At 37.5% G+C, this 27,373-nt stretch overlaps 1 protein-coding gene across 2 annotated transcripts; it reads right to left on the bottom strand.

Annotated features, from left to right (window-relative positions):
- Positions 1-799: 799 nt before the first annotated feature.
- Positions 800-24,513, bottom strand: NUP54 (nucleoporin 54). Of its 2 annotated transcripts, XM_031942226.1 has the most exons (13): positions 24,264-24,513; positions 23,575-23,736; positions 21,392-21,475; positions 21,144-21,272; positions 18,066-18,292; positions 17,286-17,473; positions 11,593-11,789; positions 7,451-7,505; positions 6,685-6,778; positions 4,354-4,461; positions 3,805-3,924; positions 3,309-3,419; positions 800-2,002 (listed from the first exon to the last, which is right to left on the bottom strand). In XM_031942226.1, the coding sequence occupies exons 1-13, from the start codon at positions 24,328-24,330 to the stop codon at positions 1,874-1,876; spliced, it is 1,671 nt and encodes a 556-aa protein (XP_031798086.1). In that variant the 5' UTR covers positions 24,331-24,513; the 3' UTR covers positions 800-1,873. The 2 variants fall into 2 exon arrangements, with proteins under 2 accessions (XP_031798086.1, XP_031798087.1); XM_031942227.1 differs by lacking the exon at positions 23,575-23,736 and having other exon boundaries at positions 24,264-24,508.
- Between the last annotated feature and the right edge of the window lie 2,860 nt (positions 24,514-27,373).

Here is a 27,373-nt window from a genome sequence, read left to right as displayed (position 1 = left end):
GACGAGGGCCTCTGTCAAACGTAAGGGTCACAGCTGGCAGAGGGGAAGCAGTCTTCACAGTACTGCCCTGGCCAGTCGGCCTGCAAAGGCAGATGCTGTCATAGTTGGCCAGGCCAGCAGAGAGCTTGTTGACAGATCATGGAAACCTGGCAGGCGATGGGCCTTGCCCAGCCCTGCCTTGGGGTTGCAGGCTTGGATGCTGTACTGATGTATTTAAGTTTCTTGATGGCTTCTTCAGTGTATTTTAGACCAAAAATTCCCCCCACCCCAAATAAGCTCCTTTGGATATTTATCTAGCAGAGGAGTTTCTGGGTCAGACAATATTGGTCTTCTATAGCCAATTTGCATAGTTCCATATTATTTTCCAGAATTGTGGTCTCAATTCAGTTTGGTGAACAGTACATTTGTTTCTTTCCACATTGACTATTTTCATCTTTTGTCATCTGAAAATTTGCTGAGTATGAGGAAACCTCAAAGATGTATTTTGATTTCTATTTCTCTTAATGATTTGGAACATTCTTTCATATGGCTGCTAATTTGTAATTCTACAGAGAACTGTTTGTTCATATCTATTGTTTTGCTAGTGAAAACTGGATCTAGGTCTTATCAATTTCTTCATATAGCCATTAACAGAGATATCTGATGATACAAAGAATTTTTCTCAAGTGAACTGCTTCTCTTACTCCAGACACATTATGTAAAATAATTGATAACTTCTGGCACACATCAGTTATTTTATCTTTTGAAATTGCTTCTATCCCTTGGTTAAGAATTCTCATCTGTCCAGACCTATGAAAAGCACGTGATCTGCTTCTAGTTTAATTTTTTTTTTTAATGCTATCACTTAATATTTCAGGTCACATATCCACTGTGAATTTATTTTGGTGTAAGAAATATTTTGACAAGACATCCTTTACATTTGGTTTGGTACCGCCAGCTTCGATATTAAAAAAGAAAAAGCACCTATAAATACTGCTTCCCTTTATTATATTTGGGCTTGAAAAAAATTAGAGCCATGTATACAAATAATGGTACAAGATTAAACATTCAGTTAATAGCAGCCTTGCAATAAATAGCAGCATTGGTTTTTTTTTTGGAGAACATAAAACGTATTCACATATCAGCATCCAAATATAAACAAATACCAGAAAGTATTATATAAAAGTTATCACAAAACAAAAATTTATTTATAAGAAGTTTCCATCTTTTACAGAAATAAAAAGAAAAAATAGAGGACAATGTTGTAAAACAGACAAACACTTCTTGTAATTTCCTAAAGACTTGGGCTCATTTTGCAAATGACTAAAATCATATAAAAATAGCTTTCAAAATCCTTGGTAATTCCCAAAAGAAAACAATAACTAAAGACAACTATTGGAATTTTTCTTCACTCTTCCCAAAGATGGATATGCAAATAGAAAAACTGACATACATTTACTCTATAACGTACAGATTTACAATAGCCTGGTTATCATTCAGTTATTTATTTTATATTGCAAAATTCACTTGTTTTCATATTTTTATTGGCTGTGGAAAAGCCACTGTAAAAGGCTCAATGAAGAATAATCTTTAAACACTGATTTTTCAACAATGCTGCTGTAAAAATGTCCAATAGTACATATCCTATTGGTAATTAATTAGGAACCTTTCCTCATTTTAAAATAAATACAGCTTTTAAGTACAAACCTTTCAAGTTTGAAGAGCTGTGGGATAGCTATGCTACTACAAAATTTATTGTCAATAACTTTCTCAGAAACCAAGCTAAGGTAGGGCCTTTTTTTATACAGTCATTTTCAGCCTCGGGGGAGATCTGAAACAGCGACAGATTCATAAACAGCTCCATAAACCCAAAAGACAGAAGGGCTGGGTATTGTCAACTGAAGACTCCTCCTCTGATATGGATGTTCTCATTCAATCCGTGTTCTATCAATTTTATGTCCTCCAGATCATCTTTTATGATGCTAATCAAGTGGCTGAGGCCTTCCTGTTGTTGTTTCAAATGCTAGAAGGGTTTAAAAAAAAAAAGAAAAGAAAAGTCAGAAAAGACAGTGAGTCATTCCTGTGTATTTACAGCTTGATTATCTGATTAGACAGGTAACTCAGCAGGGCGAGGAGCTTCCTATATGCCAACACAGATCAGGAGGCTGGTCTACACTGGAGGCCCTAAGGGGCTCTGACTGGCAGAGGGCCACATAGCCAGCAGCCTGTGTCAGGGGTCAACCTAAAACCGAAGTCCTCCGGCCTCTCATTTAAGCCACTAAAGGTAGTCAAAAAGCACAACACCTGTCAACAATGTTTCCTTTGCACACGGCCCTTTATAACCTTCTATGGCAGAGACCCCAATGATAAATACTGATCAATAAAAGACAGAATTTCTGAGTTTTTCTGCAGCCTTCTGCTATAATGGAACTACAAATCTGTGCATATAAATATTGTATATAACCCACTAGGTAAAACTATTAATCAGAGAATTCTTGCTCTATTGTACTGTATTGGAAATGTTTAGCCTGCAGACCCCAAAGAACAGAAATTATTAGGCTTGAGAGCCATAGAGCAAAACCATTTCTTGTTGGCCACTTAACAAAATATTATATGACAACTATTTTATAATCATCTTCAAACATATGGATCAGTGGTGTTCAAACTCAAATAGAAGTGGATCCCACAGGCTGCATATTCACTTAAGAGAACCACAAATGAACAACATTCACGTTTTATTACGTTATCTATTTTGTAAAAAGATCTGCCAATTACATTGTAATCTGGTTCAGGCTGAGTGGGGAGCATGTGGTCCCATGAGCTTGATGCCTCTGACCTGGATAACCTAAAATTCAAGATCCCTACAAAGGACATTTATTGGATAAGGCTTTTAGTTGTTATTGTTTAGTCATTTTTCAGTCTTGTCCAACTACTGATTTGGGATTTTCTTGGCTACAATACTGCCATTTGCTTCTCTAGCTCATTTGCCAGATGAGGAAATGAAGGCAAACGGAGTTAAGTGACTTGCCCAGGATCACACAGCTAGAAATTATCTGAGGTGGGATCTGATATCAAGATCTATCTGACTTCAGTTCCAGCATGCTTATTGACTGCACCACCTAGCAGCCCTGTTAATTTTTTTATCCTATCCTATAAATTTTTAGAATAAGCTTTACAAACAGTAGTGGAGGAGGAAAAAAAAAAAGGGAGGGACAGGACTCTTCTAGTGAGACAATCGTTCTGTCCTGATGGGAATAGCTACAGAACTCATGTTTAAAACATGCATGGCAATCAAGTCTTTTTCCATCCATATAAAGTAAAACATTTACCTGTTTGATTTCCCGGAGAAGATCAGCATCTACATAATATCGTTCCTCAGATTTCACAGCTCCAAAGTGATTCTGCATCCTGATCTGGGACATCAACTCATTTAGTCGACCCTAATAATAGGATGGTACAAAATGACTTTGTCAATACACAATCTGGCATGCACAATATTTGTTGGCAATGCTGGGTTGTTTTCAGCTGCACCTCTGAAAAGGGGATAGCTTTAAAAAGAAATGAAAATATCTCTAACTACTGAAAAATTAATCCTGATTTAAGGTCACAGTGAAGATGTAAATATTCTAATTTCTGTAGAAATGCATATTTATACTTAGGCCAATAATTATTTCCTTATGGAAGTGCTCCAAAAAATGCCTGTTTGGCAGAGATGAGAGTGGGGGATCCAGCCTTCTAAAGCTTCCTTTCACACTTTCCTTAGGTCATGTATGTAGATGATGGTCCTGTACCTGTAGGTAATCCAAGAAAAGTTGGATTTGTTACCTTGAACTGTGTAGGTGCATTTAGTTCACATTGAATTGTGTCCAGCTGTACTCGGAGCTGCTCTTCGTCAGCTTGGATAGCATAACCACTCTTCCTCTGAATTTCCTGCTTAATGAGGACCTGTAACAGGAGAGACACAGAGAAGATCTTGTTTTCTTTTTCAGTTATGTCCCAGAGAATTTTACTTCTGTGTTAAATTGAAGTAGCTTTAAGTTTGTTCTTTTCCTTTTTTACAAGAAAAATTCACTGGAATGGAGTGTAGGGGAAGAGATATATTTGAAAATGACTGACTGACATAAAAACCAAATGTAGATATCTATTCCTGGTGACAGCCTTCTATGCCACAGCCAGGGGGTGTATACCTTCCTCTGGCCAAGCTTCATGATTCTGACCCCTTTCTATAAACTAAAAAACATACCAAAGGTCATAAGGTAGTCTAGTTGGAGTGGGCCTTTTCCAATTTTTTTTTTTTAAATAAAATGGATCCTAAGATAGCCTTTTAATTAGATAATTCAGTTGCAGCTGCCCTGAAAGCAACTCTGTTGCTACCTGCAAGGTCCTGTGGGAAAGCTCCATGAGTTTCCTCTTGTATTGTGCTATTTTAGCCAGAGTGGTTGTCTGATTCTTCTGTAACTCACTGATATCTTCAGATATAATCTGCCAAAAAAAAAAAAAAAAAATACATCCAATTACTGTGATGGCACTTTGATTGATTCACTTTTAAATGGTCAAAACCACATTAGTGCTGGACACCACAATTTATCAGAAACTAAAGTTCAGCAAGTAAGACAGCTGAGGTTCACCTAGCCCCTGATCACTCCAAGAAAGATGGGGTTCTATGGAGACAGGGGTACACTAAACCAGTAAAAAAAGGCTAGTTCACTTTTATAGAACCACATCATCATTCAGCCTGTAAACAATATTAGGTTAGAAAGAAGCATGCCATTGTAATGTAATAGTTGCAAGTGTGTACTGCCCCTCTCCCCATTATGGGTGATGTGAAAGGGATTTTGAGTTTGGGATATTATATAAAGGTGCTCTCAAAAATGACACATCTCTTGTTGGATATGTTAAACTTTTTCCCCCTCATCTTGTTTTTTAATGTTAGGAAACCCAGAATCAAACCAAATTAGAAACCCAAGAAATGACTATGTTAAGTTATCATCCCAGAGATAATTCTGAAGTAGAGTCATCCTTTCTCATCAGAGTCTGCCTGTGGCAAGCCCACTGTACTCTGCATTAACAATTAACAACCTTAGGACAGTCAAAAAAGGGGAGATGACCTTGAAGCTGCTTCCCAGAGGGATAAAAATGCATACTTTGGGTACCCACCCCACTAACAATTGAGTGCATGTGGAGAAACAAGTGTCTTCAACAAAGAGCTTAAAATACTATAGTACAACTATGAACTGGGAGCAACCATTCTGGAAAACATGCTTTTATAAAGTAGTAAGGGGCAGCTAGATGGTGCAGTTGATAGGGTGACCTCAAGTCAGGAGAGTCTGAGTTCAAATGTAACCTCAGATAATTAACATGTTCTAGCTGTGATTAAAATTTGGCCTTACAGATCAAAGTGAAGGAAAAAAGTTCCAAATATACCAAAATATATAAGTATTTTCGTAGTAGTAAAGAACTAGAAACAAAATTAAGTGCCCATTGATTGGGACTAAATAAGATTGTGGTCTAAGAAAGATAAAGAATTCAGAGAAACATGGGAAGATAGGACTGAGCTCTAATCAAAGTAAGCAAAAGCAGGAAAACAATATGACAGTGATAGCAGTGTAATAGAGAGAATACCCTATCATTATATGGGCCAAGTTTGGCCTATGAACGTTTCATTAACAAGGACTGCAGGGGCAGAATTCCATAGATGTGATTGACTGGTCGTACTTTTTTGTTATGTCTTTGTTCTAAGGAAAGGTTCCCTGGACAGAGGAAAAAGAAGGGATAATATCTGGAAACGAATGAGATATAAAATAATTTTAAAACATAAATAAAAAAGGCACAGTATAATCAAATATGAGAAGGGCTATTTCTCTTAGTGTTTTAAAAGCTTGAGAACAAAAACAAAATGTATAGAAGTTATATACAGGGAGGTAGGTAATGGTTCACTATAAAGAAGGCCTCCAACACATCCAACAATGACACAGGTTGCTCTATGGAGTAAAGATTTCCCTATTATATTCTGAGCAGAAACTAGGTGATTATCTGTCAACAGCTAATAGTTACTAGAGTAGGAATTCCTTTGCTCCGTGGTAGGTTGGATTCAATGAGCTTCTAAGATTTATTTCATCTCCAAGTTCCTGTGATTCTATTTTACAAGGTAACTACAATGTTCTGAATCAGATTTAAACATTTAAAATTATTTTAAAATTTTTCTATGTACTTCATTAATCCTATCACAAATAACGTCATTAATCCTATCACAAGTAACACATTACAAGACTACAAAGTAACTAATTTAATATGTTCAAGTTTCATTTCATAAAAGTACTTAATGAAAATAAAGGACCAACTAATTAAGCAGCTTTTACTATTATAACAGCTGGCCTTTATAGGATCACATATATAGCTTGTTTCACACTTTAATGCATTTCCATTTTAGTCAAATATCAATTCTAAATTCAGAAAATAATTTGATAATTTTGTGTTCTTGGAATGTCTTTGTATTACAAAATTTGTACAAATACAAAATACAAAAATTTATATTACAAATTACAAAACAATTAATAGCTACAATTACTAATTGATAATACATAGTATATTACCTTTCTGAGAGACTTCCAGCAGTAAAACATGGTAGTGGTATATACAATGACAGAAATCTAATTTCTCTTAATACTACTCCCAGGCCTAGGGGATGAAAACCTAAATGCTTACATCTAATCTGGTCTGATGCTGCTTAGTCATCTGGTCTTGGACCTTCAATCTTCGGAGAAGTTCTTTAAAACCCACCATTGGCACAGGAATCAGCCTACAGAAATGAGGTGTTTAATTCTACACAGACACACACAAATAAGCAACAATATAACAGTCCTTCCTAGATAAGATGTTTACCATAAAAATCTCTAAGTGACTAATAAACGTGCTGATTTCACTGGAGGAAAGGTGCTGAATGAGAAGTATTTCATTGCTATGGGGAACCTCTGGTGAGTAGAATCCTTTTACCAACCAACATCAACAATCTTTAACCTCAGTCAGCAAAGCTTCCTGGGGAGCTGAGAGGCCAGGCCCAAGTACGAGCCACAGACAGGACTTGAACCCCTCAGATCTCCCAAACTAACAGGCTGACAGACCATTACTCCATGCTGATTTTATTAGAACAAAATAATTTCAAAGAGGTCAGGGACTTGGGTCCAACTTCATTTTAAACTGTCTCAAAAGATTAACTTACCCAAGGTCACACCTTGTCAGTGGCAGTTCTGGGATTACAGCCTGGATTTCCTAACTCCAGGTCTGATACTCTTCCCACTACATCAGATTGTCTCCTGAGCTCCAAAAACCAAACATTCATGAGAATAAATTTTACCAATCCCGTTGACAATAAATACCACTCATTAAACAGTTATCATGGACTCTATCCTGCTTCCCAGTAGTAAGCACTATTAACACTATTAAAATCACGACCACATGAATTCAGACTTACTTTTCAGAGTCAGGGTTATCCACTTTGGCCTGTTCCCAGATAATTGGATCAACACCTAACAACACCAAGAAAAAACAGTATTAAAGATAAATCTTTCTGAATATATTACTTCTGATAAGTATATTAATTAAAGAATCAGCCTGTTTAATATGGTTGTGCATTTTTTTTTTTTTTTTTTTTTGGTAAAAGCATAGCAAAACAGGAAAACAAAAAAAAAAATAGAATGTAACAGGCATTTTTATTTTTCTGTGTCATAAAGGATCACTATGAAGTTCTACTAAAATTCATAATTCACCACAAAATTCACAACATAACATGATTCAAAATGGCAGAAGAGTTTGAGTATTATGTGACAGAAGTTCTAAGTTCAAAGGTAAAATATTAACAACCATAGTTCTGGATAATAAACTTAGGGAAAACAAAAGGCAGCTAGGTCATGAGACAATCTAAAACTATCAAATCTATAATTAGAAAAAGCATTTCCTATTCAGTTCAAAGAACTACAAACAGGCAAGATAGGTAGGAATTCCTCACATGTATAAAAAAGTGTTCAATTTAATTTTTCTTTTCTTTACAAATACAATTTTTCCCAATTACATGTAATAATAGTTTTTTTAACAGTCATTTTTATAAGATTTTTAATTCCAAATTTTCTCCCTTCTCCCCAAAAGAACAAGCTATCTAATATAGGATATATATATGCAAATATATGTATTTTCATGCCAGAAAATTCAACTTTCCATGACACACACATACTATAATAGTATGTATGGTACAAGATATATACTCTTAAGAGTACAGTGAGCCTATTTCTGTCTGATGTTTTCTGGAACTGGCCTTCCCAGAACTGTAAGAGACTTCAGAGATTCTCTCATCTAATTTTTAATCTGTCTAAAAAATTCCCTAAAAAATAAATCATTTATCTCTGGATTAAATACTTTCAGAGTTGGTAATGTCATCCCTCTGGAATAATTTTTGTAGATAGCTCTAGTAAGTCTTTTTCTTATTTCAAGTGAAAATTCATCTGTAGTTTCTGAACATTGGTCCTATATCTGTCCTCTGAGGCCAAATATTCTAATCTTTCTTCTATATGACAGTATCCAAATAGCTAAAGAAAGATCTCAAGAGCAATATAAATACTCCTATGTAGCAACCCTGATGTATGAAACATCAGGTAAATGATAAACAACAGGAGGAAGCTAGGTGGCTCAGGAGAAAGAGCTAGGCCTAGAGTCAGGAAGACCGGAGTTCCAATCTGGCCTCACACCTTTATAGTTGTGTGACTCTGTATAAGTCACTTAACCCTCTTTGCCTCAGTTTCCTCATCTGTAAAATAAGCTGGAAGAAGAAATAGCAAACTACACCAGGAATTCTGCCAAGAAAACCCCAGATGGGGCCCCAAAGAGTCAGACATGACTAACAATAGGTAAAACAGGGACACAGATGCTGTCAGTGATCTGCTCACTGGAATAGAAGAGATCCAATCCAAAGGGCAAGTTGAAAAAGACTTTTCTGTGAATCATGAGGTCCTCCACATGCTCCTCTTTTCTGATGTTTTACATGATTGCATAAAGATCCAGACCACTGCAGTGTCTTCTCAGAAAAATCTTTAATCACTCAAGGAATTTGACCTAACCATCCACACAGAAAAGACCAAGTGGATGAAGAACAGCTACATCCAGATTTCAACCTACATTTGCATGAACACCCTACAGAGTATGCTTATTACTATATATAGATCTGGGACAAAGAGTACAAATGATCTAGCCTAGAAAGGAGGAAATCAAGATAGGTTGTCTTCAAGAAATTGTAAAGCTCCTTTATTTGACTTCAAGATTCTTTTTGAGAGTACAAATCTTTCTTTTTAACACTAAGAGTAGACTGGTATTGCTATATGGCAATAAGGCATGAAATAGAACTGCCTCCAAAGAATTAAAAATGACATTACAGAGAGCAATGGAAAGGCACAGGAGAGAGTATGAGCAAGCTTTGTATACCATGTATATTCAAAATTCCAAAGAACACAAATATAAGGATCATCATAGAAATGTCTAAGAGAAAGAGAAGACAAGCTAGTCATGTGGACAGATCAATGGTTGAGAGGTGGCCATCCAAAGTGTTCTACTGGTGCTTCATAAGTCAGGAGAGAGCAAGGAAAATCTCCAGCACATCAGATGGATCTCTCTGAGGTAAATGTAAGGGAGGACAGGGACCAGATTCACACAATATCTATAGGCAGATATGGGTTTGTGATTTGCATTGTGGAGGCATCTCCTAATCTGATATGACAGAACTGTACTTCTATTTAAGAACCAAGAGACCTCCTCACCCTCATTTCCTTAAGTCCTCTCATCCAGGAGAAACATTACAAGTTTCTTCAACCAAACATAGCAAATGTCTTTCTCAGTACTGGTTGCCTTCCCCTAGTCATACTGTGGTTTGCTGATGTCAACAAAAAGGTTTTTTTTCATTCTATGAATGAATGAAAAGAAAACTGGAAGACATGAAAGGGAGTGGTGGTTTACCGTAGGCAAAAGGTAGGATCTTCTGATATAAGAAGGAAAGGAAGGGTCTCAAGAATAAATTCTTGATCTTGCCCCCTTTCATGTTCCATTCCCATCTTCACTTGTCATCAATCTCTCTCCTTATAACTGGCTCCTCTTCCTACAAATACATTTCAGTATCCCCTGTTCTAATATAAATTTCACTTGACCACATCATTCCCTCTGTTTGCCATCTCGGTGCTCCTCACTCTCACTTCCATACTTCCAGAAAGAGTAGTTTACAATTGTTTCCTTCACTTTCTCATCACCCTTTTAAATTCCCATCATTTTAATTAGGTGGTTACTTCAGAAAGTAACCAATGATCACCACATTCATGTTTTTATCTATCTTCATCCCTCTTACCTTTTCCCAGCATTTGACATAGGTGATTATTAACTTCTCAACACTCTCTTTGGCTTCCCCAAATATATTTCCTATTTCTGCTAATGGAAGTTCTATTTCCCCAATCATCTTGGCTCAAAAACTTGGAGTCATTTATATGATCACATCTTAAGCTTACAAATTAATTCTATTGTCTTTTATATCTGTCTCTGCCTTTCTATCCCCCCAATCAATCCTTGTTACTTACAGCCTGAACTATGTTCAAGAGCCTAACTGGTCCCTCTCTTTATGTACACACCAATGCCAGATTAATGATTCTATCACATAGCTAGAGACATAGCACTTTGATCCTCAAAAGATCTTTAATGGCTTCTAGAAGCTTACTGAATAACATTCAGTTTGGATTTTAAGACCCTTTATAATCACCTGGATCCAAACTATCTTTTCATACTTCTATCACATTACCTCCTTTAATTCACCCAATGTCTCAGCCTTTGACTTTACTCAAATACCCTCACCCTCTTGTCTCTATGATTGCCTTTACAATGTTTCACACACTTTAAACATGTTATACCCCTTTTTCAATTCTGCCTGGGATGCCACTTCCTGCATAAAATCTTCCATGACATTGCCAGCAAAAAGTGATCTTCCAACCATTTTTAAGTTTTCTTCACACTTTCCTATGAATTTTTACTTTTTGCTTTTATATTTATTTGTAAATATATTTTATTTTCTTCAGACCACCTTGGATTCCCCATGTTTTCCCCAAACTAAGCCTTTATAGTCCTGTAGTCACATCTCTGTGGTCACATAAATACTTAACACAATATTTGTTAATTCATAGTGGGCACTTGTACTTTTGTGGTTGCTGATTAAAAGAATGTTTCAGTTACCTATAATGTATACATATAATGTATAATCCCTTTTCTATTGCTTTTAAAAATTTTTTTCATAAAATGTTAATGATAAATAATACAAAATAGTTAATGCTTAACTAGTTAATAGTATGTCAGCATTGTGTAAATGAGACATCAAAATAAATATCAACTCTTTAAATTTCTTGATTAAATTAAAAAATACTTAAAACTGTAATAACAGGAAAATAGATGTCTCAATTTTTAAACATCCCCCCCCATAAAAACCTTATGCTAAGACAAAAATGTCACAGGTGATCTTTAGCATTTCTGAAAGAAAATGTGTGGAGATTTTCTTGTTTAGTCCATAATTTGATGAAATCTTAATCCTACAGCACATACCAGCAGGAGGATTCTGTAGAAGCTGCTTAATCTGTGCAGGAGAGAGCTCTGTTCTAGTCATAGAAAGGGTAACTCCAAGTTGCTGCAATGATGTTTTTATATTTGCCTGTTCAAAATGGGCATATAGTGTTGTAGCTGGAACGCGCCTTGATGTGCCATTTGGAGAACGTTCAACAACATATATGACAACTTCTGTCCTGAAAAAAAAATTCAGATAATAAGATATCATGCTTGTATCTTCCAGCATTAAATATAAATGCAATTATCTGGTTTTAGAAAAAGATATGGGAAGATTCTGAAAAGATGGTAGACTAGGCAAGAAAATTCTAAGTTCCCCAGATTTCCTCCACAAACTGGACAAAACTGTGCCTCAGGATGGACATACAGCAATTAAAAACAAAAGTTGGGGCAGAACAGTGGTCTTCCTGGGACAATCAGGAAGATCCAAAGAAAGATAACAGGATGGAGGTTTCGCTATGAAGCATAAATGCTTCCAGACTAATTCCACAGAAACAGCAAACAGCAAGCTCAGAGTTGGGAGGTAGCTTTGGCCATAACCTTGTGAATTTTTACCTCCCCACAATATGAGAGTCAGGTAAATATTGGATTGGGGAAGACTGAAGGAACCTCAACTGATAAGGAACCTCAGGCCCAACTGTGCTGCTAAGAAAACGTGATCCTGGATGAGAGGGAAACAACATGTGCCTAGTGAATGCAGAAGCAGTGAGGCAAGGAATGCTGGCTGTGGGCACTTACAGAAGAAGGGCAGAGCTCTTAGGTTTGGGTACTAGGCCAAAAGGGAGAACTGAAGGCAGTCCTAAGGCCAGAGAGGCACCACCCCAGGACTAGAAGCAATGACCCCCAACAATCAGCTATAAAACACGTAGGCAAATCTAATGGAGGGGATGAGGAAAGGGAGGGAAAATTGAGACACAAGGTTGTGCAAAGGTTGATGTCAAAGAATTATCCATGCATATGTTTTGAAAAATAAATAACTTTAAGTAAGCAAAGGAGAAAGAAGTCAACCAAAGAAAATTACTATGGGAATAAGGAAGACCAGGGTTCATTTCCAGAAGACGATACTGAAATAATAAAAAGTCTTCTATCCCAAAGAGTAACATCAAAAAGAATTTATAGAAGAACTTAAAGACTTTTAAAAATCAAGTGAGATTGAAAAAAATCTAAAAAGAATAATCCAAGAAAAACAAGATTATGAGATCCAAAATCTTAAGGAACGTGGTTCCTTAAAAACTAGAAGTGGGCAAGGGAAAGCCAGCAAAATAGATCAAGAAGTAATAAAATGAAAGCATGAAAAAATAGAAGATAATATATCTCATAGAAAAATAGCAGAACTGGAGAACAGAACAAGAGAAGAAAATGTAAAAATAATTATACTACTTGAAAGCTACAACCAAAAAAGGAACCTTGATATTATACAAAAAAGTAATTAAAGAAAATTGTCCCTAAGTGTTAGAACAAGAGGGCAAAGGAGAAACAAAAAAATCTACCACTCACCACCTAAAAGAGATCCTATGAGAAAATTCTACAGGAAAGTCAGTTAAATTACAAAACCTCCAGATAAAAGAAAAAATAATATGGATTAAAAAAACAAACAAACAAACAAAAAAAACCCCCCAAAAAACAGTTCAAATATGATGGAGCCACTATTAGAATCACACAAAATCTAGCAGTAATTACAAAAAATATATACTGAAAAGCAAAAGAAATGAAGTTGCAGACAAAAATATATTCAACAAAGTTAAGCATAATTCTGAATAGAAAAAAAAATTCAACGAATTGTCAAGACTTTCAGGATTTTGATGCAAAAAAGGCCTGAACTTAATAGAAAATTTGGCATACAACATCCAAAAGAAGTATTAAATAAACATAAAAGATTAATTTCAAGAGACTAAATAAGGGTAAACTGTTTATGCTTTGTATGTGGAAATGTAAACCATATGTCCAAGTTTGTCATTAGTTAGTAGTTAGAAAGAAAAACTGGGCTAGTTCTGAGTATATGATTCTAAAAAGCAAAACTATAAGAAGCAAAAACTGTAGGAAAGGATAAAAAGATAATCCTACTCACATTGGCAATGGATTAGAGAAAACAATACATATACATCTAGAAAAGTATAAAAGTTTACTAAAAAAAAAAAATTAAAGGAGGAGGTTATACAGAAGTATGTAGATTTATGAGAATGGGATAAACAGAGAAGGCAAGACTAGGAGGATAGAGGGAGAATAGCAATGCAAGGTAGTAGGTAGAAGAAAAGTAGAGGAGTCAGCAGGGACAGGAAATGAGATATACACAGAGTAATAATGATTAGGAGTAGAGTTTATTAGGGAAAAAAGCAGAAGTAATAAGTTATTTCAGACAAAAAGTGATTCAATCAAAAGAGAAAAATAGGGAAACTACAGCATATGTTAGCAATATTAATCAATATTGTTTTAGACTATTTAAAACTAGATAGTATAAGACTGGAATATTGCTCTGGCATAAGAAAAGATGAGTTGGTGGACTGAGAAAAATATGCAAAGACTTGGATCTAAGAAGGATGATATTTACCTTCAGAGAAATAGAAAACAAGCATAGTACAAATCTTACATAGATGTATATGAATGTGTGTGTGTGTGTGTGTGTGTGTATATATATACACACACACACACACACACACACACACATATATATACACACACACACATATGATTATAAATGTGTATAGACAGAAATCTCTGGATGTATATAAAAATAAATCACAGCATAACTGTAGCCTCTTTGGGGCAAGTTGGGGAAAGGCAGAAAAAAGAAGTTATAAGTGCACATGGAAAACAAAACAAAAAAAACCTACAAGGAAACAAAGAAAAGATGGACAGTTCTGAATACAATGTCTAGTATTTATTACGTGAGCTTTCTTAAAATGGAAAACATGACTTTTTTTTTTCTATAGTCTATTTAAATTTTAATATTAAAATTTTTTAAAGAAGAAGAAAAGCATAAAATTAGTATCACAAATAACAGTTGAAGTCCAGAATAGGAGGCTTTTTTTAAAACCTAAGTAAAAAAAAATTTAATTTTCCATCGTGATATCAATAGGGACAAAATTATTTTTAAAACTTTAAGAATGGTATGAAAAAGCCCTTTATTAAAACTCTCAAACTTTTAACTGTCACAGTCAATGAATAATTATTAAGTAAGTACTTAACTATATTCTAAGAATGGGAGATACAAAGAATGAATCTCTACTCAAGGAGCTTATATTGTAATGGAGGTGACAAGTACATAGGAGTATAGAATAAATATAAATAAATACAAGTTAATTAAAAGAAGGGCATAAACAACTGAAGAGAATCAAGGAAGTCTTCATGTAGAAGGTGATATTTAAGCTATTATCTTCTATATCAAGCGTTCTGTGATGCCAGGCACAAGCAACTGCTATTGCAGAAGCATAGAGAAGGGAGATGGAATGCAGTGGGAAAGGAATAAAGAAAAGGCCAATTTGGATGGATGAACCAGATAATTTACATAAATAATTACTAAAAACTAACCTCAATAAATAGTCATTCCCATCTGTCTGGGTTTACCTTAATACTCCTCTTGAACTATCCTTCACACTTTTACCAGACTCATCTTCCTTATCTCTACCAATCTGATCACATTTTGTTCCTTAATGACGATCAAATACAATTTAAGCTTCTTTGCCCAGCATCCAAGGCCCTTCACAAAGTGTCAACATACTGCTTCTTAGTCTAATTTCATCTTACTCCTCTTGACATAATTCAAAGGCTTTAGGCAAATATGCTTTCTTTATTCTTCTTCCCTATTCCTGTTTTCCTACCCATCCTTTAAAATATAAATCAAATGGTCTCTCCCTTCCTAGAGATCTTTCATAATACCCTAGTAAAAATTACATTCTTAACATCACAGAGAAACTAGTTCGGTAATTTCTAATGTATTAATTGAGCAGTTAAATTAACTGGGCATATCTCTGATGTCCCTCCCGATCCATGAAGACTGAAATGTAGTGTCTCTAAACTTTCCTTCTTCCCTAAACCCAGGACAGCTCTTGGTAACCAGTAGTAGCCACTTCTATTTGCTAAACAGAAAGGAAGTCAATTTAACAAAACTTTTTACATGACCATTTAAGCTCATCTTCTTGGCAAAAATTCATTAAAAAAAAAAATCTCAGAATTAATTTCTCATTATTATACTAAAGCAGAGTGCCTATTTAGGATCAGGCAGAGCTGAGGTTCAACTCTCCCCTGACACTTAGTATCCAACTGATCCTGAACAAGTGACTTCAATTTTCTTATTTATAAAATCATGATAATATCTATAGATCTTACCTCATAGAGTTGTATAAGGCTTAACTGCTATTTTAGTAAATTTTAAAGCATCAGTATCAGCAATTACTTATTACTGTGATTGCATACAAAAGCAACTCACAATTCTAATTCCTAAAACTATTTCTGTATGACAATTTTCAGATGATGAAATTGAAACTATTTTTACCCACATAAAAAGGTGTTCCAAATGACTATTGGTCAGAGAAATGCAAATTAAGACAATTCTGAGATACCACTACACACCTGTCAAATTGGCTAAGATGACAGGAAAAGATAGTGACAAATGTTGGAGGGGATGTGGGAAAACTGGGATACTGATGTTGGTGGAGTTGGGAACACATCCAGCCATTCTGGAAAGCAATTTGGAACTATGCTCAAAAAGTTACCAAACCGTGCATACTCTTTGATCCAGCAGGGTTACTACTGGGCTTATATCCCAAAGAGATCTTAAAGGAGGGGAAGGGACCCACATGTACAAAAATGTTTGTGGCAGCCCTGTTTGTAGTGTCAAGAAACTAGAAACTGAGTGGATGCCCATCAATTGGAGAATGACTGAATAAGAGGTGGTATATGAATGTTATGGAATATTACTGTTCTGTAAGAAATGACCAGCAGGAGGATTTCAGAAAGGCCTGGAGAGACCTACATGAACTGATGCTGAGTGAAATGAGCAGAACCAGGATATCATTATATACTTCAACAACAATATTATATGAGGATGTATTCTGATGGAAGTGGATTTCTTTGACAAAGAGAAGATCCAATTCAGTTCCAATTGATCAATGATGGACAAAATCAGCTACACCCAGAGAAGGAACACTGGGAAATGAATGTGGAATATCTGCATTTTTGTTTTTCTTCCCAGGTTATTTTTACCTTCTGAATCCAATTTTCTTGTGCAAAAAGAGAACTGTATGGATCTGCACACATATATTGTATCTAGGATATACTTTAACATGTTTAACATGTATGAGACTTGCCTGCCATCTAGGGGAGGGGGGGAGGGAGAGAAGGGAAAAATTGGAATAGAAACAAGTGCAAGGGACAATGTTGTAAAAATTACCCATGGATATGTTCTGTCAATAAAAATCTTAAAAAAAAAATTCTGTATTACTTAAATGCTGAATGTTTTCTCCTCTAAGTGGATGGTTAACTAAATGCAACAAAGATCATCAGTATTAAGAAAAGAAATTCAAAACCAAGAGAAAAATAAATGTAAGCATTCTAATAAACAGTAAATAAGTACTGAAACAAAGACAAAATGTGATTGTAAATATGATTCAGGAAGGCATTGTCACCAAGTATGTCTGAACAACAAGACAATATACAAACCCTTAATATATACGTACTGGTCATCTGGCAACGTTTTCACACCTTCCACATTAACAGTAAGGGTCTGGTTTCCTCCCAGAATTTTATGGAATGATTCTATTAGCTGTTGTTGCTGGCTTCGGATATCTGCTTCCTTTCTATTGAAAATTAAAACTACCAGTCCATCTTCATCCTTATTGTTGGGCATGCAGCTATAACCTACTGCCTGTAGAAAGAGAGCATAGAAAATTGTGAAAAATCACAAATCTCAATCCAGTCACTTTGCTCAGTAAACCCATTTCTCCATCTTTAAAATGGAAATAACAGAATTTTTAGAAATTTAACATGCCAGTGATTTTGATATAAAAATGTAAGATGTTTAGCTGAATTTTTCAAATTATAGATTGCCTATAAATGTTCATTCCCTTGTGTCACACAGCTAATAAGTGCCAAATGTCTGAGGCAGAATTTGAACTCAGGTCCTCATAATTCCAGGGCCACTGCTCTATCCACTGCACTATCTAGCAACCCCCAACAGCAACCATTTTAAAACCAGAAAATCTTCTGTTAGGATAACAGATATATAGGCTAGACATTTTTAGCAAAATATTTCTGAATACAAATCTCTGTTAGCACTAGATTATAATTAAATTGAAATATTCTATCTGCTTATTCTATAATATACAGATCCTACACAAAAGGCACTCCATTTCAATGGAACATTTTAGTCTTTTATAGAAAGTAGCCTGATAATGTATCTTTAATTTGCTGTAAGTTACTTAATATGTCATTAATACTGAAAAAGATCAGCATCATACCTTAAATCTACAGAAGGGATTTTCCTGGGTAAATTCCACAGGTGGAATGTTATTGTTGAAGTATCCTTTGCCTGTTCCCCAGAAGGCCTGGAGTTGATTCCATTTTGCCAAAATAGCATCTCTTTCATCTCCCAGTAGTGTTGGGGCAGAAAGAGCACTTGCTGTATTGATCAGCTGGTTTGACTGGACGGGGGCTTGTGTGGGCTGACTGAAGAGACCACCTAAATCTGAGGAAGAGATGAAGATGTTTCTCTTAAAAACAAAAACAAGTCTGTATCAAGGGAGACATAGAACAAAAAAGTTCTAATGGTACCTGTGCTTTAATAACTCTTTTATCATCCATTAACATGCTCAACTGAATATTTTTAATAATTTATAATGGACAGAATGCTGTCCATTTGAAAGGAAGCTTTTGATTCAAATCCTGCCTCTAACACTTACTCATCATATGACTAAGTCTCTGAACTTTTCTAGGCCTCAGATTTATGGACAATAAATGTTTCTGATAATATCATGTATTAAACATTGCAAACTGTAGATGATTAGACACACATCTGCCATCACTCTTATTCTGAGGACCAAAAGACTCCCGGACCAAATTCCCATCGGTTTCAATACAGAGAAATTAGGAAATGAATCATACTACATCTCAAACAATGATGATTAAATTCAATTCCAAAAGCTTACTGATAATCAATAATCAATATTGTTCCATTCTGATATATTAGGGGTTCTGTTGAATTGTCCTCAAATCTATTTCACAATATGTAAGATTCTATGTTTTTTTTTATTTAAAGCTTAAGCTAACTTTACTTAAAGTAGATTGAAGTTTACTGAAGTTAACAAAGACCATAGCTATTAGTATATCCAAGCAAGACATAGACCACGAGTTGATTCTCCCATAAGAAATTAAAGATTCATTATCATAAGTATATTTTAAATTTGAAGGGATTGAACTTTTGAACCTTGAAGCTTAAATTGTACTTGAGTCTGGTACTTACAATAATAATTGAGCTTTTAAAGATAACTACAAATGGTATTTAAATTGTTTGATTTACTATATTAAATACCTTTTTAAATACATATCTTTTGGTTATAAATTGAAACTTCTACAAAAATGTACTGCTCTTAGAAAATAAACAAACTTTGTTCTCTCAGGCTTTTTCACATGTAATTATTTTAAGGGATTTGATCTGATTCACATTATGATGGAGTGGAGTGCTACCCTAAGGCAGTATTCACATCCAGATGTGTGTGTGTGTGTGTGTGTGTGTGTTTAAGATTCAACTTGCTTTTTGGATTCAATTTCTATTGTCCTTCTTCACATCAAAGATTGATCTCTGTGATAAATATAGGCCAAAACTTGAATGAATTTCAGCGCAAAAAATTCTAAGCAACCCATACATTAGGCTGTATATAATTAATGATACATTATAACATACAATGATAGAACAAATCATTTAAAGGAAATACATTATCATTCCTTTTTCCTCTCTATAGCTTGGATATCCAGTTTTATTATTGGGGAAGTGAGGAAGGGCAAGTAGAAGATGTGAAAACAGCAGGAAAGAGCTGAAGGAGTCCAAGAGTTAAGGACTGAGGACTTTTGGTCCTCAGAATAAGAGTGATGGCAGATGTGTGTCTAATCATCTACAGTTTGCAATGTTTAATACATGATATTATCAGAAACATTTATTGTCCATAAATCTGAGGCCTAGAAAAGTTCAGAGACTTAGTCATATGATGAGTAAGTGTTAGAGGCAGGATTTGAATCAAGAATTCTCAAAATGCTTTTCTGTGATCCTAGTGCTATTGACTGGGAATTTGGGGAAACTACAACAAGTCTTTTATGCCTAGTAAATTATTATTTTTAAAGCAATTGACAAGCATATTCAGTACCTATTCATATGCTAAGCAATGTGTGCAAAGTCCTAAGAGTACAAATACAAATGAAATAACTTTATTTTCAAGAAGTTTACATTTTAATGAGAGAGAAAAGAAATACTATATAGAGAGAGAATAAAAAAGTAAATAGAATAAATACAAATAAATTTTAGTTAAGGCAGGAGGGTAACTAGCAGTTAAAGGGTTCAACAAAGGCTTCATGTAGAAGGTGGTGCTTAAAATGAATCATTAAAGAAGAGGGGGCTATATGGCAGAGATGAGGAAGCAGGGCATTTTAAGAACAGGGGTTGGGCACTGCAAGGACCACATATAAGGAACAGAGATATTGGAGCAAAGAGTACGGGAGGAGAATGGCATTTAAAGAGGCTAGAAGATTGTACAGGTTTTTTAAAGTAAAAAGAGGCATTCATAATTTATCCTAGAGGCAACAGGAAGATAATAGAGTTGGCTGAGTAGGGAAGTCATATGGTTAGATACACATCCCAGAAAAACTGCTCTGATAGTGCTTTGAGACAACACTCAAATCTTTCGAAATGAATTAGAAAGCTTTAAAAACAATCTTGATGGAAACCTGGAAAGGCTAGCCCCAAGGAGAAAAGTATATTCAGCATCGTCCAATGCTGTAGAGAGATGGAGAACTAGGACAGGAAAGAGACCATCAGAACCAGCAACTTTGAGGCCACTGGTAACTGGGAAAAGAATGGTTTTAATTGAGAGGGGAGGTTGAATACTCCACGGCAGAGGGCTGAGGATTCAAAAGAGAGAAGCCAAAGCAATGACTGTAGACAGCTGTTTCAGGAGTCTGGCTGAGAGAGGACTGCAGCCAGAGGGGATAATGGGGCACAGTTCTAAGAATGGGGAAACTTGGGCATGTCTGAAAGCAGTATTGAAGGAACTAGGGGAAAAGGAGAAGTTGAAGATTTCAGAGATGAGAAGATGTAAGAAGATACAATCTGCAGGAGACAGAGCATGGGATCAAGTGACCTGCATAAGGGCTAGCCTTAGTGGGGAGAAGAGCCACTTCTTTGTCAGAGATTGGGTCCAACTGAAGATGTATAACATAAATACAGAGAAGTCACATAATCATGACAAATGTGAAATGATCAAAAAAAAAAAAAAAACACAGTAAATGACATGAATTTTTAAGGAGTGAAACAAATTTCTTATACTTACTACTTTGACTCTGCTGTGTATTAAATGTACCAAATCCTAGCCCAGTTCCCAAACCAGTACTGCTTCCTGTAGTTGTGCCAAAACCAGTTCCAAATCCAAAACCTTTGTTCTGAGTAGCACCAAAGAGGCCTTTGAAGGAAAAATTTAATTTACAAAAGTGTTACTTTAAAAAAAAATGCAACTGCCCAACTAGCTTATATCAATGATCTTTAGTTCTAGAATTAACTCTATCTAGTCTGGGCTCTTACCACTTGTGCCTGTGTTAGTGGGAGCAGAAAAGCTGAATGCAGAACCTGACGTTGTAGTAGTGGTTCCAAACCCTCCAAACGTACCTAGCAAATAATAATCAAAAACATGGAAAACAGCAGTGTTAATATACTGTTTCTATTAAATAGTGGCTCTATTCTTTGCCTGATATCTATAAACATGTTTTATAAAAATGTTCTGACAACTATTTTTCAATGTAATTGTTTTTAAAAGAACCTAATGTGCATGTATACATATATGTGTGTATATATATATATGTACACACACATATATAACAGTCTAAGAAGTTCACAAAATTCACTAACCATCTAAGACAAGAGTCTAGGATATCAAAAAGGTTAAAAAATTCTGCCAGTATTTTAAATGTTAACAATTTAATACACATCTCATAAAATACCTATGTGTGTATGTGCGCGTGCGGATATAAATATATATAATCTTCATTTGTTTTGGTTCCATTCTTAAAAAAGACACATTGATTTGACTGAAGACCTCCATTTCAGTAAATATTATTAACATATTATCTTGCAATCTAATGTTCAAGAATGTATTTTGAAGTTTGGAATAAAAAAGCATTTCAAAGCACCAAATAAAGTGATCAACAGGGTACAATTTTGAGGATACACTTTACATACTTACCATAGTAAGAAGCTGATTAGTTAATTTACAATTTATAATCACATTTGAAAACTCAATGGTTAAAAAAAAAATTTAGTGACATATTGTACAAATATGACATTGATGTAAGTGATTTAATACATGGACTGCAACTGATAAAAATGGAAATGCCAGTGTTTTTAAAAAAAATTATATATTGAATTGTTTTATAAAATAATACATAATAAACACTGTCATTTATTTTTGCTGAGTTGTAGCTCTATTCAGAAGCACAAATCAAACACAAAACTCCATTTTCCTTCAGTGTTAATTTTATGCAGGAAATAATTACATGTAAAACAGTCTTAAGATTGTATTAGATTATAGGCCTCTTGAGAGCACAAACTGTTTTCATCTTTAATCCCCAGCATAATGCCTTGTACATAGTAGATACTTAACAAATATTTGTTGAATTGAATTCAAAGAATTCTAGTATTTTGTAACTATAAAAAAAAATGCAGTGCATAATTATTCTAAGAATAACATCATTTGTCACATCTTAAACTTTTTTGCTTCAAGTTAAGCATATGATAGCTTGAACCTATGGATTCTACACAACACTGGATTTACAAAAGAACTACTCCAACCTAAGTTTTAAGCAGCAAAAATATTTTTGAAAATAAGTTTTTAATAGAGAAAAATTGGCAATGGGCATTAAGTGACCAATTAAGCCATATAAAAGAATAGAATAAATTTTACAAGCAGCTGAGCTAAAAGGTTTTTCTTATAGAAGTAGGTATACAAAGTAAATACTTGTGCAGATCCTTCTGCCAATTAAAAAAGATCTTAAAACTAGAATTTCACATTACAAATCATCAGCAGCTGCTGTGAAAACACAAACACAACGCTTACCCAACTAGTCAGCTTTTAGAAGAACTTGGTGGTGGGTTTTTTTGGTGATAAAACCAAATTCCTCACTATTAAACTTAAAAACAATGAGTGAAAGGGGCAGAATAAGGGACACCTAAGCTTGCTGGGGAATAAAAACTACACTGAGAAAAAGCCAGACCACTGATTGAAAGCTGTTTGTATAAGATTTGTTTCTTCTGAGAAAACAGCTATAACTGTGGAACACTGATGACAACAATCTGATGAAATTCCAAAGGACAGATGTAGGAATGATGAGAGATGACCGCAGGAGTCCAAGAATCCAAGAAAAAAAAAATGCGTTATCTCGAATAAATTGGATATTGCTCAAAATTATCAAAAAAATTTAACACGGGATCTTTAATGATTCAGGATTGTCACCGGGGACATAATTTAGATTTTATTTTCTATTAAAAGAAACCATCGGCCCCTTTTCCAACTGCGGGAACATTCAACAAATTCGAGACTGAATCTGCGATTTCGCTCCCCAGGAAAACGACCGTTTTTTTGAGACTTTTGAAGATTCCGTTTGCAAAGTTTGGAGTCCGGATCGCTCCCTGGTTCCCCAGGGCTGCCAGGCTGCGCAGCCCGTTTTTGGAGTCCTGCTGGAACATCCACGAGGTGACAGGGGTCTCTCTACCTGCGCTGGCCAGAGGGTTACCAAAACTGAAGGGGGCCGCGGCGGTGGTGGAGACACCGAAACTCCCAATATTAAAGTTCACGGCGGGATTAGCAGCTAATCCGAAACCCCCAAAATTAAACCCCGTGTTGGTGGAGTTGGCGGCCTCCAGCCCACCAAATCCTGACGGGCGGGGGGAGGGAGAGAGAGAGAGGAGAGAAAAGAAAGCGCGTTAGGAGGTACAAGCGTCAGAATTAGGACGGCGAGATCGGGCCGGAGCTCCCGGGGGGCGGGCCCTGTCCCCCACGCCCCGCACGGGCAATAGCGGGCGCATATACAGGGGGAGTTCCCTAAGTGCTGCGGGACGACGCCCCCCGCGGTCAGTCCGTGTGTGACACACGGGAGGCGCTTCATTCATGTCCGCGGGCCGGCACCGGGCGTGAAGCCGTGAGAGAAGGTGGCGGGGAAGGCAGGACGAGGGGAGGGGCGCCAGGGAGGGTCCCCTCTTTCCCCTCCCCCCGGGACTGCGGGGTCAGGGCTGGGGGCGGCGATCTTTGGCCGAAGGCCCCGCCGGCCCTGCAGGGATCGCCTTTCTGTGCTCGGCTGGGGGGCGCCTACTCGGGGCCGGGCCTGGCCGTGGGCGGAGGGAGGGGGGAAGGGTCCCCGCGCGGATGCCCCCCGCCCGGCCCGCCCCGGCCCCCCACACTCACCTGTAGGGGCGGCGGGGGTGGCGGTCGTGGCCGTGCTGCCCGCGGGAGCCCCGAAATTGAAAGACATGACGCCCCCGGGGCCGCGGCAGCTCTCAAGGGGCGCTCGGTGTAGCGGTGCAAGGGTCCGGCCGGGGAACGAGAACCCGAAACGAAAGGGTTCCCGGGAGCGGCAGGAGGTGGGGCCTCGGAGGAAGCCCGCGCTGCGTCGCGTCGCGTCTCTGTGGCGTCACGAGGGAATTGTTTCGTGAGCCGTGCGCGTGCGCAGGGTCTTCGCTGTGCGGCTCCCCGCGAGTTCGGGGCGGGGAACGCGGGGCATGCTTGGGCTGCCCTTGGGGACCCCCGGACTCGCCGCCCCCCCCTCCGGCCCCTCTCCGGGGCTTTTTGTCGGTACTTCTCTCGATCTCCTCATTTCCGAACGCTTCCTTCCCTCCTCTTGAGAACAAAGAATGCGAAAACAACGGAGACTTGAGAAAAGCGAGGGAGGAAAAGCGAGCCAGGAGCTTCTGCCTTAGCGTTTACAAAATCCTGCCCCGGAAGTGTTTACAAAATGTCTTTCCATCCTTATGCAAGCCTGCGGTTAATTGACAAGCAAACCTCCCTCCTTTTGGTGCTCAATTTCAATTAAGACAGGGATGAAACCCGCCCCGGTTGGGTTCTAGAAACCTAGATTAAGGAAACAGATTGCGTCACTCAAACAAAAGCGAGAATGAATGGGGCCTGTACATCAAACATTAAGTGCCTACTGTATGCCAGACACAGCGCTAAGCACCGAAGGCACAAAGAGAAGCGAGAATGAAAGGGGCCTGTACATCAAACATTAAGTGCCTACTGTATGCTAGACAGCGCTAAGCACCGAAAGGCACAAAGAGAAACAAGAATGAAAGGGGCCTGTACATCAAACATAGTGCCTACTGTATGCTAGACAGCGCTAAGCACCAAAGGCACAAAGAGAAGCGAAAATGAAAGGGGCCTGTACATCAAACATTAAGTGCCTACTGTATGCTAGACAGAGCGCTAAGCACCGGAGACACAAAGAGAAGCGAGAATGAAAGGGGTCTGTACATCAAACATTAAGTGCCTACTGTATGCTAGACAGAGCGCTAAGCACCGGAGACACAAAGAGAAGCGAGAATGAAAGGGGCCTGTACATCAAACATAGTGCCTACTGTATGCTAGACAGTGCTAAGCACCGAAAGGCACAAAGAGAAGCGAGAATGAAAGGGGCCTGTACATCAAACATTAAATGCCTACTGTATGCTAGACAGTGCTAAGCACCGGAGACACAAAGAAAAGCGAGAATGAAAGGGGCCTGTACATCAAACATTAAGTGCCTACTGTATGCTAGACAGAGCGCTAAGCACCGGAGACACAAAGAGAAGCGAGAATGAAAGGGGCCTGTACATCAAACATAGTGCCTACTGTATGCTAGACAGTGCTAAGCACCGAAAGGCACAAAGAGAAACAAGAATGAAAGGGGTCTGTACGTCAAACATAGTGCCTACTGTATGCTAGACAGCGCTAAGCACCAAAAGGCACAAAGAGAAGCAAGAATGAAAGGGGCCTGTACATCAAACATTAAATGCCTACTGTATGCTAGACAGTGCTAAGCACCGGAGACACAAAGAAAAGCGAGAATGAAAGGGGCCTGTACATCAAACATTAAGTGCCTACTGTATGCTAGACACAGCGCTAAGCACCGGAGACACAAAGAAAAGCGAGAATGAAAGGGGCCTGTACATCAAACATTAAGTGCCTACTGTATGCTAGACAGAGCGCTAAGCACCGGAGACACAAAGAGAAGCGAGAATGAAAGGGGCCTGTACATCAAACATTAAGTGCCTACTGTATACTAGACACAGCGCTAAGCACCGGAGACACAAAGAGAAGCGAGAATGAAAGGGGCCTGTACATCAAACATAGTGCCTACTGTATGCTAGACACAGCACTAAGCACCAAAGGCACAAAGAGAAGCGAGAATGAAAGGGGCCTGTACATCAAACATTAAGTGCCTACTGTATGCTAGACACAGTGCCTGATCTCAAAAGAGCCAACAATCTAATGGGGGAAGGGAGGAACAACACACAGATACATACAAAGCTAATTTTGCAGGGTAAATAGGAAATAGCTGTGACAAGGAAAACACTGGAAGGAGGGACAGGACTTCCACAGGATATTAACATATATTAATGGAGTTCTGAAGGCAGCCAGGGAACGCGGTATCGGGGGTTAAGGAAAGAAAACATCCAGGCAGGGGGGACAGTCAGAGAAAATGCCCAGAGCCAAGATAATGAGCATCTTGTCCATAGAATAGTCAGGAGGTCAGTGACACTGAATAGAAAAGTGTCTGTTGGGAAGTAAGGGTTAGGAAGACACGGACAGATTCTGAAAGCCGAACAAGCAGAGATTCTGTACTTGCTTCTAGAGCAATCAGGAGTCCCTGGAGTTTATTAAGTAGGGGAGTGACATGATCAGACCTGAATTTTAGGAAAACCACTTGAGTGATTGGATGATGGATTGCAGTGGGGAGATTAGAGGCAGGCAGACGTGATGAGATTGGATTCAGGGAACCAAAATGAGAGATTAAGGTTCCTGGTGATCGGGGAGTTAAATGATGAGGTTAGTGGCAGGCTCGGGGTTCAGGGAACCAAATGAAGAGGTTTGGTTCCCCCTAAATCCTCTTGGGATTTGAGCAAAGTAGGGAGCTGTGGGAAACCCTTCTGCCCGCGCAGAGGTCCTTCATAAAGGAATTTATAAACTGAAAAGCTAGACTGGTAAAAAGTTTATTATTGGCATTGGGAAGTCAGCCTTTGCTATGCATGAATAGAAAGACTGAATTCCTTAGTGGCAAAGTCTGGGCAGAGAAGTAAAGTTTCTAGTAGAGAAATCCCAACAGAGAGGTATAAAATCTTGTTAGGGAAATAGGATAAAGAGAAGGTAAAGCTAAAAGAGAATATCATTTCAGCGGGCAGAGAATGCTGTTATGCCAAAGATGGAATATTAGGTCCTCTGCAAGGACTGAGTTTAAAATTGGCTCATTTTATAATAATAATCTTGGCTACAAGTTGAGGCCTGCTCCTAATGGGGGCTGGTAGGTGGATTTTGGGCTGGAA

The sequence above is a fragment of the Sarcophilus harrisii genome, chromosome 6, assembly GCF_902635505.1.
Source record: "Sarcophilus harrisii chromosome 6, mSarHar1.11, whole genome shotgun sequence".
NCBI classification, from domain to species: Eukaryota; Metazoa; Chordata; class Mammalia; order Dasyuromorphia; family Dasyuridae; genus Sarcophilus; species Sarcophilus harrisii.
The sequence above is the reverse complement of the archived record's forward strand: the minus strand, read 5'-3'. Positions and strand labels throughout refer to the sequence as shown.